General features: G+C 34.7%; 1 protein-coding gene across 2 annotated transcripts; it reads right to left on the bottom strand.

Annotated features, from left to right (window-relative positions):
* Positions 1–1,091: 1,091 nt before the first annotated feature.
* Positions 1,092–12,051, bottom strand: LOC140827813 (uncharacterized). Of its 2 annotated transcripts, none has more exons than XM_073190660.1 (10): positions 11,933–12,051; positions 9,671–9,776; positions 8,492–8,591; positions 7,081–7,224; positions 6,021–6,079; positions 3,369–3,436; positions 3,228–3,279; positions 2,361–2,498; positions 1,666–2,265; positions 1,092–1,459 (listed from the first exon to the last, which is right to left on the bottom strand). In XM_073190660.1, exons 1-10 carry the CDS (start codon positions 11,938–11,940, stop codon positions 1,244–1,246), a joined length of 1,491 nt encoding a protein of 496 aa, XP_073046761.1. In that variant the 5' UTR covers positions 11,941–12,051; the 3' UTR covers positions 1,092–1,243. The 2 variants fall into 2 exon arrangements, with proteins under 2 accessions (XP_073046761.1, XP_073046762.1); XM_073190661.1 differs by having other exon boundaries at positions 8,492–8,581; positions 11,933–11,981.
* Between the last annotated feature and the right edge of the window lie 342 nt (positions 12,052–12,393).

The raw sequence follows: 12,393 nt of genomic DNA on the forward strand, positions 1-12,393 counted from the left end.
CATATGGACAATGTTTGATCAAAGAATGTAATATTTTAACTTTGAATGAATTTGAAATGGTGAGTAATATATTGTGCTAGAGTGATTATATTCCTCCTCTTTTAATTGAATGATTTGCAGAATTGGAAAATGGCACCACAATTTCACTAGCATTGACATGAATTATTGAGGTAATCTCGAAAACATGATAAATTAAAAAAAATTATCGAAGTCATCTCAAAAAACCCGCAAGCCAGCTCAAAACTTGCGAGCCGGCTCAATTCATTTATACATTTAATCAAGTATGTGACTTGATATCTTTTAGTGAAAACCAGGATCCAGACTGGAACAAAAGAATAGTAGAAGCCAAACTGATTACTTGAACTTAATTAAGGCTTGAAGGTATCTTCGCAAAGATTTCAATTTGTATCATTTAATTAACTGATTGACATATACAAGTTCAAACAATTTTTTTATATATTTCAATAAAATAGAAAGATTCATAAGTTTTAACACAATCAATGAATACTTAAAAGCTCAATTAGCCAAATTTTTATAATTAATTCCAAAATACCCATTTATTCTACTAATAATATTAATCATATTTTGATTTAACTAGATGAAATGTAATCGAAGATTCTTAAGTCTACAGGATAGGCTAATTGCATTTGGCCCTGTGATAAATCGAAATTGCATATAACCCCCTGAGCAATATTAATACGCTACTAAAATCCTTCATTTTTTAAAACACAAGTTTAAAACCACTGCATCTGTTACTGTAGCTATATGCAAGAAAATAAAAATCAACCATAACTAGCTTCAATTCAAGCGTATGTAGACATAAATTCATGCATACCGGGTTTTACGCGTGTTTTAAAAAATAAAGCGACTTGACTTATTAACCATTTTAGTCGGAGGGGTTGTATGCAACTTGGATTTATCATCGGCCGCCAAATGCAGCTAGCCCCTAACGGATAGGGTGTACCCTATGTCCCTTATCCGATATAAATAGTCAAATCACACGGGTTCTATGTTAAATAGTTGAAGAACACCCAGCGGGTTTGACAATCTATATTGTATAGGATCACCTTGTTTGGCATGTAATCCTGGTCGAGCTAGAGCCAAGAACGCATGAACATAATTACTACCCGGAAACATTGAGTTTCATAAAGACAAACTGGTGAACTAACTGACCTGAAATCGAGCTATGAGTTGTTTTGAAGCAGAAGCTACCTTCAAAGGACTCGCTCACTTAACAACAGAGTCACGAAAAAAGAGGAAACTGATGGACACCTGAGGCATATGAGATGATGTTTCTTTTCAATGGAGAAATATGATGAGCGCCAAATAATGCAGCAGCTCTTAGAACGTTTAATGGACCAAAATCAACAGAATACGCCTTCTGGAAACCATCTAGGATTGCTGTCATTGTCAAGTTAGCAGGTTTTCTTTCTGACTCATATCTCCTAAGCAATGATACCTGAATGAAAATAACAAGGATAAGGTACTGAATAATGGTTTAATATACTCGAAATTAAAATATACAAAACACTCTGCGAGGCGTATCAGTGGAAACATATTAGAACTGAATAATTACAGCTATTGTTACTGTCGTTCATGGGGTACACTAAAATTTTAGCGACAATGTACGTGATATATTTTCCCAGGGCTTGGCCTGTAGCATACCTCCCCGATATCAGACCCCACAGCTATGCCTTCTGCGATGACTTTCGAAAGAGAAAATGCATCAGAAAATCCCATATTAACTCCTTGACCAGCCAAAGGATGGACAGTATGTGCCGCATCACCAATAAGAACTACACGTTTCGAAGTGTAGAAATTAGCATGCATCAAAGACAATGGGAACACCATTCTTTCCGAGGCTAATTTTAAGGCTTTGGGTGGCACTTCGAAGCAATCATTGGCAGATGTTGTCGCATCTGCTGTTAGCCACGAAACCACGTCTCTCCCACCAAATAATTGTGATTCGGGATGTGGACCGTAGCCATCATCCAAGGCCCGATTTACTTCTTTCAAAAAATCACCCTCATGCATTGATTTCCGATCCAATGACTCTTCCGGGGTCATGGTCCAAACAATATTACTGAAGTTGTCACCGATGGGTAGAAGTGCAATTGGACCATGGGGAAGAAATCGTTGCCAAGCACACCCATTTTTTATGGTATGCTCTACAGTACATATAATGGCATTCTGAGAATACTTCCATCCAGTAGTATCAATTCCCGCCAACTCCCTAACACGTGATTTTGACCCATCCGCTCCAACCTGTGACATAAGCAAGATTGGTGCAAGAAAGAATAATAAAAAGGTTCTTAAGCCAAAACAGATGTTCAGTACTATAACATTAAATTGAAAGTTACCACTAATTTAGCACGTAAGCTACTGCCATCACTCAGTTCGAGTTTTGCTGAACATCCATAGGGACTTGATGAAGTGTTTGGTTGTAAGTTCATTGAACTTAACCTGAAAGGATATATCTTCTGCCGGAAGTCTGAGTTCTGCCAGAACAACATTGTCAAATGGAAAATGATGCCAAACTTCCATATGAACTAAGTAATTAATTAAAGCTGTGTTTGATTGTAAGGGGTTGGCGACTGTTCTGATTAATTTGGATGCTTAATTAAAGGTATCATTTCAAATCTGTTCTTCTAAATCCAACCCACAATGAAATGCTTCCATCCAAACACAATTAAATAGTTGTAGATGAACAACCTTCCGTTTCATATGATAAACAATTCAAAAACTCGTTCAAACAAACAAAACCATAGTTTTGAAGGACAAGGTCAAGGTGGCCAGAGGTGTTGGGGTTCAAGGTGCGAAGCAAAAAGGTGAAAAACTTTTATATCAAACAACTCCATCAAATTCAAACAAAGCTGTGTGCCTTGCACCTCGCTGACTTTGCACCCTTTGCCTTGGGGCATCAATACCCCTCATCGCCATTGTAGAATTATAGAGTAAATTTAAGGGTTTTTATAAAAAGAGAGGATTTATAGGGATTTGATTATACTAATTATGGAATTCTATTTATAGGAGACTTGGTAACTAAGAGTTAACCCTAATTTAGTGTGACTGGTTTGCATCATTTACTTGCAGAATTATTGTCTTGTAGTTGTACCCTGTAGAAATGATAAGAAATATTGTTCTCTCAAAACTACATCCTTGGTGTGTCTAGCACGATTAATAACTATGCTAAAACATTTTTCAGTACACTTCATAAATTTAAGTACCTGTATGCATGATAAAAGAGACTTGTGAAGCACTTTATTCTCCACCACACACCTGAATGAAAGGCCAAAACTCGTTACTTGCAAGAAAGAGAACTGACTTTATGATTATGAGATGTTCCACGCTGCTGAATTTTCTCTCACCCAAGTACTTCTTTGTCGATATCCTTTGCATTGTATCTTGTATATGCGAGACCAGTATAATCCCAAACCTATATGTGGAAGTTCAAAAGGTTCAGACATAAATAGTACTAAAAAAATCAGGAACTAGCTATGACGAAATGTTAAAGGACCTAGGCATGGTTATTGTTCATATGAACAAGCACATCAGAAGAGAGAGAGAAGGCACACAAAGCGGGTGTACAATCCTAAAGAGATGCTGTGCAATAGCACAATTGCGTGGTAAATTTTATAATGATTCTTGAAGGTTGTGTTTGGATGAAAAAATTTAATTTGGGGAAAAAATTCAAGGAGATTTCAAACAACACTGATATTGGAAAAAATTTCAAGGACGGATTTCAAATGACACTGATATTCCACATTGCTGAATTTTCTCTCACCCAAGTACTTATTTTTCTATATCCTTTGCATTGTATCTTGTATATGCTAGACCAGTATAATCCCAAACCTAAAAGTGGAAGCTAAAAAGGTTCAGACATGAATAGTACTAAAATAAACAGGAACTCTATTCTAGCAATGACGAAGTGTTAAGAGTACCTAGGCATGGTTATTATACATATGAACAAGCACAAGCCAATGAAGAGAGAAAAGGCACACAAAGCAGGTGTATAATCCTGAAGGGATGCTGTGCAATAGCACAATTGTGTTATAAAATATTACAATGATTCTTGAAGGTTGTGTTTGGATGAAAACATTTAATTTGGGGATAAAAATTCGGGCAGGGATTTCAGACGACACTGATATTGGATGAATATATTTGAAATTTACAATTATCAATACAAAAGATCAAATGAAACGAGATAGAGATGAACAGAATTTGAAATCATGGATTGAAATTTTTTGATCCAAACACATTCTAACAAAATCAAAGCGAAATGGTGTTTAAAATGTAAAAGGATATTGTTAGCTTGAGCATTGAAGAGTAGAAATGCTAAATGTGGAAGAGACTCAATTAAAGGAAAGACTCCAGACTTCACATGTGCAAAAGGGTAAACATGATAGCTGGTTAGAACTGGATGTAAGCCACTGTTTGATTTCATGAGAAACTTCAACCAGAAACCTCTGATTAGTACCAAATGTTGTGCCTGAAGTTTGACACTTCATATTTTGAATGCTTAGCATATGCCATTTTACTTACTGCCAGAAAGTTCCACACCACTCAACTGGGGTGTCACAGGTTCAGGTTTCTATAATGGCAACAGATCGACGACGAAAGGCCAACGATATGAGTCCTTTATGAGATCTTGCGTTTCTAACAGTGTTCTAAATGACGGTCGAGGCGGCCGCCTAGGCGGTGCCTAGGCGGTAGGCGGCCCTCGACCGCACCGCTTATGCATGAGGCGGGGGTCGAGGCGGGTTGAGGGGTGTCGAGGCGGGTCGAGGCGGCGAACAGGCGCTCGAGGCGGGCGAGGCGGCGAGCAGGCGGGCGAGGCAGTAGTCAACAATTTTAAAAACCTAGTCAACAATTTTTAAAACTTAGTCAACAATTTTAAAAACCTAGTCAAAGTCAACTAATTTTAAATATTAGGACTATTTAAAGGTCTTACTTGGAGAATGGTAGTGGAGGCCTCGGGAGCGGATGAAGTGCTACATCCAAGGAGGAGTGCAAGGAACATCCCCATTAGAGAACTTAATGAATATTTAGAAACATCGGAGGAGGAGAATGAAGAAAATGTTGATTGAGTCCGATGATGAGAGGATAATGGATAAAGTAGATGGTGCATATGTACATGATTTGGAAGATTAGTTATGTTTAGTATACTACTTGTTCTAATGATGGATAATTGATTGAAACTTTGAAAATTTAAACTTCGTTTTTTGTTAAAAAAAATATATTACTTCGTTAGCATAATAACATTAATATAATGATGAATCTTTATTAATTGCACATTATCTAGATGATATTATATTTTGTGCTTAAACATTATTTAATTGCACATTTTACATAAAAATGATAATATTGCATGATTATCTATAAAAAATTACTTAAAAAATCCAACCGCCTAGGCACCGCCTGGGCGGCCAAGGCGGTAGGCGGTCACCGACCGCCCCGCCACCGCCTCCCGCCATTTACAACCTTGGTTTCTAATTAACAAAAAGATTGAAACTGATCCTTTTATGGGAGTAAAAAGGTAGATAGATGGAATTTGGAAATAACTACGTGCTTCACAAAGGTCATATTTGAGGACTAGACATGTGTGTTTTATATGCTAAGCGGAATTGATAGTGTCATCAATCCATGTTTCAGAAATTACAAAGTTGGAGGTAAATGCTTCATTTCAAGGAAAAAAAGCCGAGAGAAAGCAAGGGGTAGACAGAATCATATAAGGTGCAACAATAATCCTGCTCCCTAAGCACGGCATGCTCAAGGCTGACAGGGGCTAACACCCCAACATATGAAAGAAAATAAACTTTTATGTGATTTTTCTTAAATGCAAACTTCAACCACTTCCAAAAAAGACAATTCCCCATTTAAATTCCTAGACCCGTTTTTCAATCAATATATTCATGCATAATAGCATCAACTTACCACGCCCCGAAGAGCGAGGTGTGAGACATTAAGGAGTAGATCAAACCAATCATATGGACAACATATAAGATCGACAATGCCATTACCTGCATCTTATCAAAATAGGCATGTCGATGCTGTTCAATATATTGCCAGGCCCCAATATCTGAAAAGAACAGATATCATACTTGCATAGTTCATTAAGAAACCTTGCCACAACTTCCCATATATAACCCAAGAAAAATAAATAAGTCTGAGCCAAAATTCTCTAGAACTGTGTAAATGGAAGGTTTTCCCTTTATACTGACCCACCAGGCTTCTCCTACTCATCAGTTTGGTTTTTTATTTTTGGATGTTATAACATCATCAATCCATACAACGACTCACTGTCATTAAAGTTTTGAGATGGATGTTTATTTTTAATTTGAGGAGCGCAAAATAAAATATTAACCTAACAAAGAAACAATGACTTGCAGCATAGGAAATTGATGCAAAATTGAGTTTCAATGGAAAAACCATAAGTGTTGGTTTGCATAAGGGTGAACGTACCGAAAAAAAGGAAATCTCAAATATGTTGCCTAACAAACCATTAATTCATCGCTAGGAATACAAAGGTGAAATCAGATGTAACTTAATAATCAGGTATAAATCTTCGAAAGGAGTTACTCCTGGATAATCAAGAAATGCCAGTGTAGGTTTCAAGACAAAGAAACATTGTAATATTGGTTTTATCTGCAGATTTTTAGAAGACAGATCACCATCTTCCTAACATATTTGTGACAGTTTAAATTCAGCCAAACATAGAAACAGACAGGCTTCAAGTAAATGCGCCATCATATGCTTCCAAAGGATGGTACAACCAAAAAAGTAAAAGTAAACCGAAACATCACATGCACTTAAAAATAAACTAATCATCATGCATTCAGATTAGATTGTGCCACTAACATAAACAGGTTGAAGCCAAAGTAAATTACCGATTCTTTATGTAGCATTTAGAGGAACATTTCGCCCAGCATATCTTCAACTTTCCGAGACTTAGTAGCATATATCACAACAAACAAGTTCCTTATCACTTACATGATGTTGCTTTTATTTTCTAAGTTAATTGTTGCACTTCCTCTTAGATTTCAAAATTATACAAGAGATATAGGAATTGAGAAGTATTACCTTTGAAATACTCTATAGTTGTCGGGGTTACTGTACTAACCCTTGAATCTGGAGGATCCTCTTTCTCTATGTAATCTTTACTCAGTAAAATAGGATTGCTATCAATTATAGCAATATGTAGTTGCTTCGTCAATGGCGAGCTTGCTGCAAGAATGTGTAAGATATTCATATATGATTCAACTGCACATAAAACATTTACTTTTTAATATGAAATTGGTAAGCATGCATCAAAACTTATAAAATCATTCTTCTCCAATATGCAACAGAGATCAGCGAGGAAAAATGGTAAAATAAAGATGTCTTCAGTCTCAAGAATAAAATAAACGACCAACAAGGTTTCATAATTGCAAAGTATAGACTTCACAATTTTTTAAAGTGGAAGTCACATAAAGAAGAGTAAATAACTTTAAGCTCCTTTTCAAATGCACATGCATTTTAACAAAATATATATAGCTTCATGACAAGTGCAAAGTTCTAACTTGAAATTGGAGCACACTGCCAATGTCAAAGCTCAAAAAACAGGTTTGGAAAGTTGGAGCACGTGGCCAATAGATATTATAGTTATGATTTTATGGTATTCCAATAGCTTTGGTTTCCCAGCCCCGGTGGCATTCCACTAGTTGATGATAGTTATAGCCGCGATATGGTAAACTAAATTTCCTGGCCTCAGGTTAATAGAAGCTGATGAGCATTAAGGCCCACTGGTATTCCAATCACAGGTGTTTGTATCGTATTTCGGTATGCATAGTTAAAGACACGAATTGTATCCTGGTGATGGTTTATATTCATTTAGTTGTTGGATTTATTAAAGAGGTAGTGCTATCAAAGAGTGTTCTTTGCCACGACATAAGCTTTACGTTTGATTTATGGCTAACTAAACTACTTTGTCTCTTTTATACTTGAGTTTACTGTATTTAGCACACCTTCTTAAGTTTTGATTTTACATGCATTCGAGTCAAATTTAAAGGAGACAGAGGACAACTTGTGGAGCTAGGTTGAGATGTAGCTACACTTTTGATTATATTTTGTGATGGTAGCTATTAGAGAGATATTTCTATATAAGATTGTGTTATCAAACATATGAGACGAATTGTACATGGCATTATTTGTCAATGTATATGTATCGTGTTGATGCTTTTTATTTTGGAAAAAAAGGTCATTCAAGTTTATAGACCCGAATCAGGTAAACTAAATTCCTTATTTATAATAGCATGTCAGTGAGCCCCACACAAGGTGCCTAAAAGTCATACTTGAATACTTAATAAAGTAAAAATCAAGATTTTTCATCTAAGTTCAGTATGTGAACATTAAAGGCCATAAGAAAATCTCAAAACACCAGCAAGATTAACATGATGAGAAAATAATAACCCAAATCCTGTGATTGCAGCAGTATTAATAAAATGGCACATACCCAGAGAACATGCCAGAGCCATGCCGACCATGCCACCTCCAACAATAGCAACATCATACACACGATCATCTCTAGAAAATTTCTGTTTGTCTGCAAGCTCCTTGTTATAGACAACAATTAAAGAGTTACTTTTGTGAAAAAACACTTCAAATAGGGTAAAAAAGCCTATGAGAATTCACATCACTATTTAATGCTGATGAAACCTAAGACACAAGAAGACCCGAAAAAATAAAAGCTTAAAAATTATTTTGAAGGAGTAACAAATCTTCACAATTAATGGCAAGTGATCAGTGTATACAAAACCAAAAAAGTTAAAGGTTAGGGCTCAAAAACAAAGAAGAACACCAATTAATTTATGTAGGAAACTTCAGAAGTTGGAGAAACGGTATAGAATGGTATCCATAGTACATAAAACATCTACATTACGCCAAAAAGTAGTGGTGCTCCATCCAACTCCAAAGATTTTTAAAGGAGTATTGTTCTCCAAAAAATGAAACTTTGTAAGTGGTAAGTCTACTATTGTCCCCAAGCACGAGTAGGCACATCAGAACATGATGAGCAAAAAAAAAAAATTAAGGAAGGAAAAACACTTCAGAAGAAAAGGGGGAAGTAGAACTGCTCAATGTTCACAAAAGCTACCGTATTCCTAAATAGTTTAATAACTGAAAACTAGAAAATTAAACAAAGGTATTTGCTAACAAAAAAATTCGCCATTAGTCCCCGAGGATTTTCTGATCCTTTCCCTCGTTTTGTATATTGTGAATTTCTATTTTCTAATTTTAATACTGATCAGAAAGAATTCTGACTTACAATATGAAGCACCATACAGTAATATATTTATGAAGAATCAAGAAAAATAGGAATCCCGTTATTATTTTACCCTCCACTCTTCAAAGGCACCTTTAAATTGACTTAACAAAATGAGTTTCATCATCTCATTCAAGAAAATAGTATCAGATGATAAGCAGTTATATAAAAAACCATGAATCTTAAAGCTCGAGGAGGAGAAATTACATGGAAACATATTGAAAGTTATAGCGTAAAATGAGAACAACAATTGTAATGGCAAGAATCACAAAATGCAATACCCAAAAATGATTCAAAGACTCGCCTCCTGTCTGAAAGTACTGGAAGTTGAAAAAATATCATAGAGAAAGGTAAAGTAAAGACGAGACTAACTTGATCACTGTCAGAACCAGGCAACTTTACACCTGCACCGCTGCATAGAGTTCTCTGTGCAAATTTCAAGACATGGGTATTGAATGCCACTCTGCATGTAGTTATCCTTGTCCAAACACCAAATAGAAAACATTCAAGAAAGATCCAAACATCGAGTTTGTTTATTTATACTCATAATGTCTGGTAACTTCAATGATCATATGGAATTGAAATTCACTAACATATGGAGAGAGACAACTTAATAGGGGAATTGACACAAAGAGCCCTAGTCAAGCATAAGTTTTAAAATAATGACCTCCATTTGTAAAAATAGACATGATCCTAAGCATATGATGACAAGTTTTTAGTAAGACGGAAGTAATTTTTATTATTCAAATTTGACAAGGACTATTTTGTAAAATGTCCCCAACTTAATGAATATTCAAGGTCCAAGTTTCCTAAAACCGAAAAACATATTTGTGACATTAAAACACAAGAATAGGTAGACAAACAAGACCCAAAGAGATAAATTTGAAAAACAAACACTTAATGTATACTCATATTGCATCCACGGAAATCGGTTAATCGAAAACAAAACAAAATCTTCGCTCTTAAAATTTATGATTATGATCTACAAATTGTTTTCAATTTAAATTAATAAAAAAAGCCAAGCAAACAAGAAGGGAAAAAACAATCAGCTCCATAAGCACCAAGATACATTCTAAAGTAACAACAATATCAAATTTCATCTCAAAACCATGGCTCCAATACAGTTCACATTCAGGCGCAACCTCTAGGGGTGTTCAAATTTCGGTTAAAACCGAAAAAACCGGCCGAACCGTAAAATTCGGTTTTCTCGGTTATTTGACCGGTTTCGGTTTCTATATTACGCATTTTCGGTTTTCCGGTTCGTTTTTCGGTTTTTTTTAAAAAAAAAACCGAAATAACCGAAAAACCGAATATATGAGAATTATTTGTTTTTTTTATTATATTGTACTCCAAAAATGTCCCAACTTAAAAATTAAAAATAAAACTTAAAATTAAGTAAATAATTAATTAATTTATTTATTTAGGTTTTGACATTCAAAATTTCAACCGGACAGTCGCAAACCTTTGTTGAATTATTGTGCTTGTGCCTTGCTTCACACATTCTCTTTTCAATAAACCAACAACACAAGTAGATTGGAGAAGAAGAAATATGTGTTGCTTTGGTAGTTCTCTGCTCTCTAATCTATATATTGTGCATGGTATTTGTTTATGATAAAATTATTTTCTTACTTTTTTTTACCGTAGATTGAGTGATTATGGGTTTTCCCATTTTTAATTTTCTGGTTTATGGGGTTTTCTCTGTTGGGAAAAAGTGGGTGTTTGGACAAGATTCAAGTATGCATACATGTTGTTCGATAATATGCCTTTTGTCATTGACTCATTAATTGTGATGAAAAAAAACGGGAGTATGCATATAATGGGTTGATAATTTAATTTCCATATACATGAGAATTTTTGTTGCAGAAGTTGATAAATCCAGTGTTGGAATTATTCACTATCAACATATCCAAATTCCAAATTGCTTATAATTGTCATAGCTGTAATTTTTATTATTTTGATGTTTGTGAGATACTTGACAAATTGGTAACACGAATGATAGCTATGTCTGTTTTTTATTACTTTATTTTTGTTTTTGTAAGATAATCAAACAAATTTGATTGTAGTTTTTTATTATATTTTTTTAAAATTTATAGCATACAACTTCATTTATAACTAAATTTATTACATAAACCGTAATAACCGACCGTAATAACCAAACCGTAATACAAAAGAACCAAACCGGACCGAATTAAAATGGTTTGGTTTAGGATTAAGCATTCGAAAAACCGTAAACCGAAAAACCAAACCGAAGTTTATTAAAACCAAACCAAACCGACCGTTGCACACCCCTAGCAACCTCTTTCATTTTCTACACCAGAAGAAGCTAATTTCGCCAGTTCTTGTCACCCATTAATATCTTAAAATGCAGAACACAGCATCAAAGAAACTCGGAGCAAAAAAAAAATCAAAAACCATTTAAATGTAGCCTGAAATTTCAAAAGAACCGGTGAAGAATAATCCCTGAAACTAAGCATGGTTCACCAAATTTACTTCATTGAATATCTGATACAACCCCAACATGGATAATCATAAATTCAAAATAATATAATCCGGAAAAAAAAAATTAGAAGCAAATAATTCGACATACCAAATAGCTAATTGATCGAAAAAATCACAGAAACATTAGTTTCGTACCTGTTCATTCTAGGGAACCGATCGATTTGAAAGAAGCAGAAGAATGAGAATCCAAGTAACAGAAATCGAAAAGTTGGGTCAAAATTGCATTTTCAGATTCTGTGCGCACTACGGGCTGAGCCCAACTTCAAATTCCAGTTGTTATTGGGCTATAGAATACTGCGGGTTAATGAATTCGAGTCGGGTCTAGCCCAAAACAAATTTTGTAAAAGCCTAGATATAAAATGTTTGTGTTGAATGAAATAAAATCAAACACAAAATTTTCGATATGTTGTTCAAATATTACGCCAATATATCATTTTTTGTAACATTCTTAATTAATGAGTTATAAATTTTTATATCATTTTTTGTAACATTCTTAATTAATGAGTTATAAATTTTTATATCATTTTTTGTAACATTCTTAATTAATGAGTTATAAATTTTTTAAAAAAAATTTGTAACTCATTATAATTAATGAG

The sequence above is a fragment of the Primulina eburnea genome, chromosome 3 (assembly GCF_022965805.1).
Source record: "Primulina eburnea isolate SZY01 chromosome 3, ASM2296580v1, whole genome shotgun sequence".
NCBI classification, from domain to species: Eukaryota; Viridiplantae; Streptophyta; class Magnoliopsida; order Lamiales; family Gesneriaceae; genus Primulina; species Primulina eburnea.

Coding starts and splice junctions, on each gene's coding strand:
- LOC140827813 (XM_073190660.1), bottom strand. Junction 7,225..8,491: donor GGCTCTGGCATGTTCTCTGG/GTATGTGCCATT, acceptor ACATTCTTGCAG/CAAGCTCGCCATTGACGAAG. Junction 2,499..3,227: donor CTCTTTTATCATGCATACAG/GTACTTAAATTT, acceptor TTGTTCTGGCAG/AACTCAGACTTCCGGCAGAA.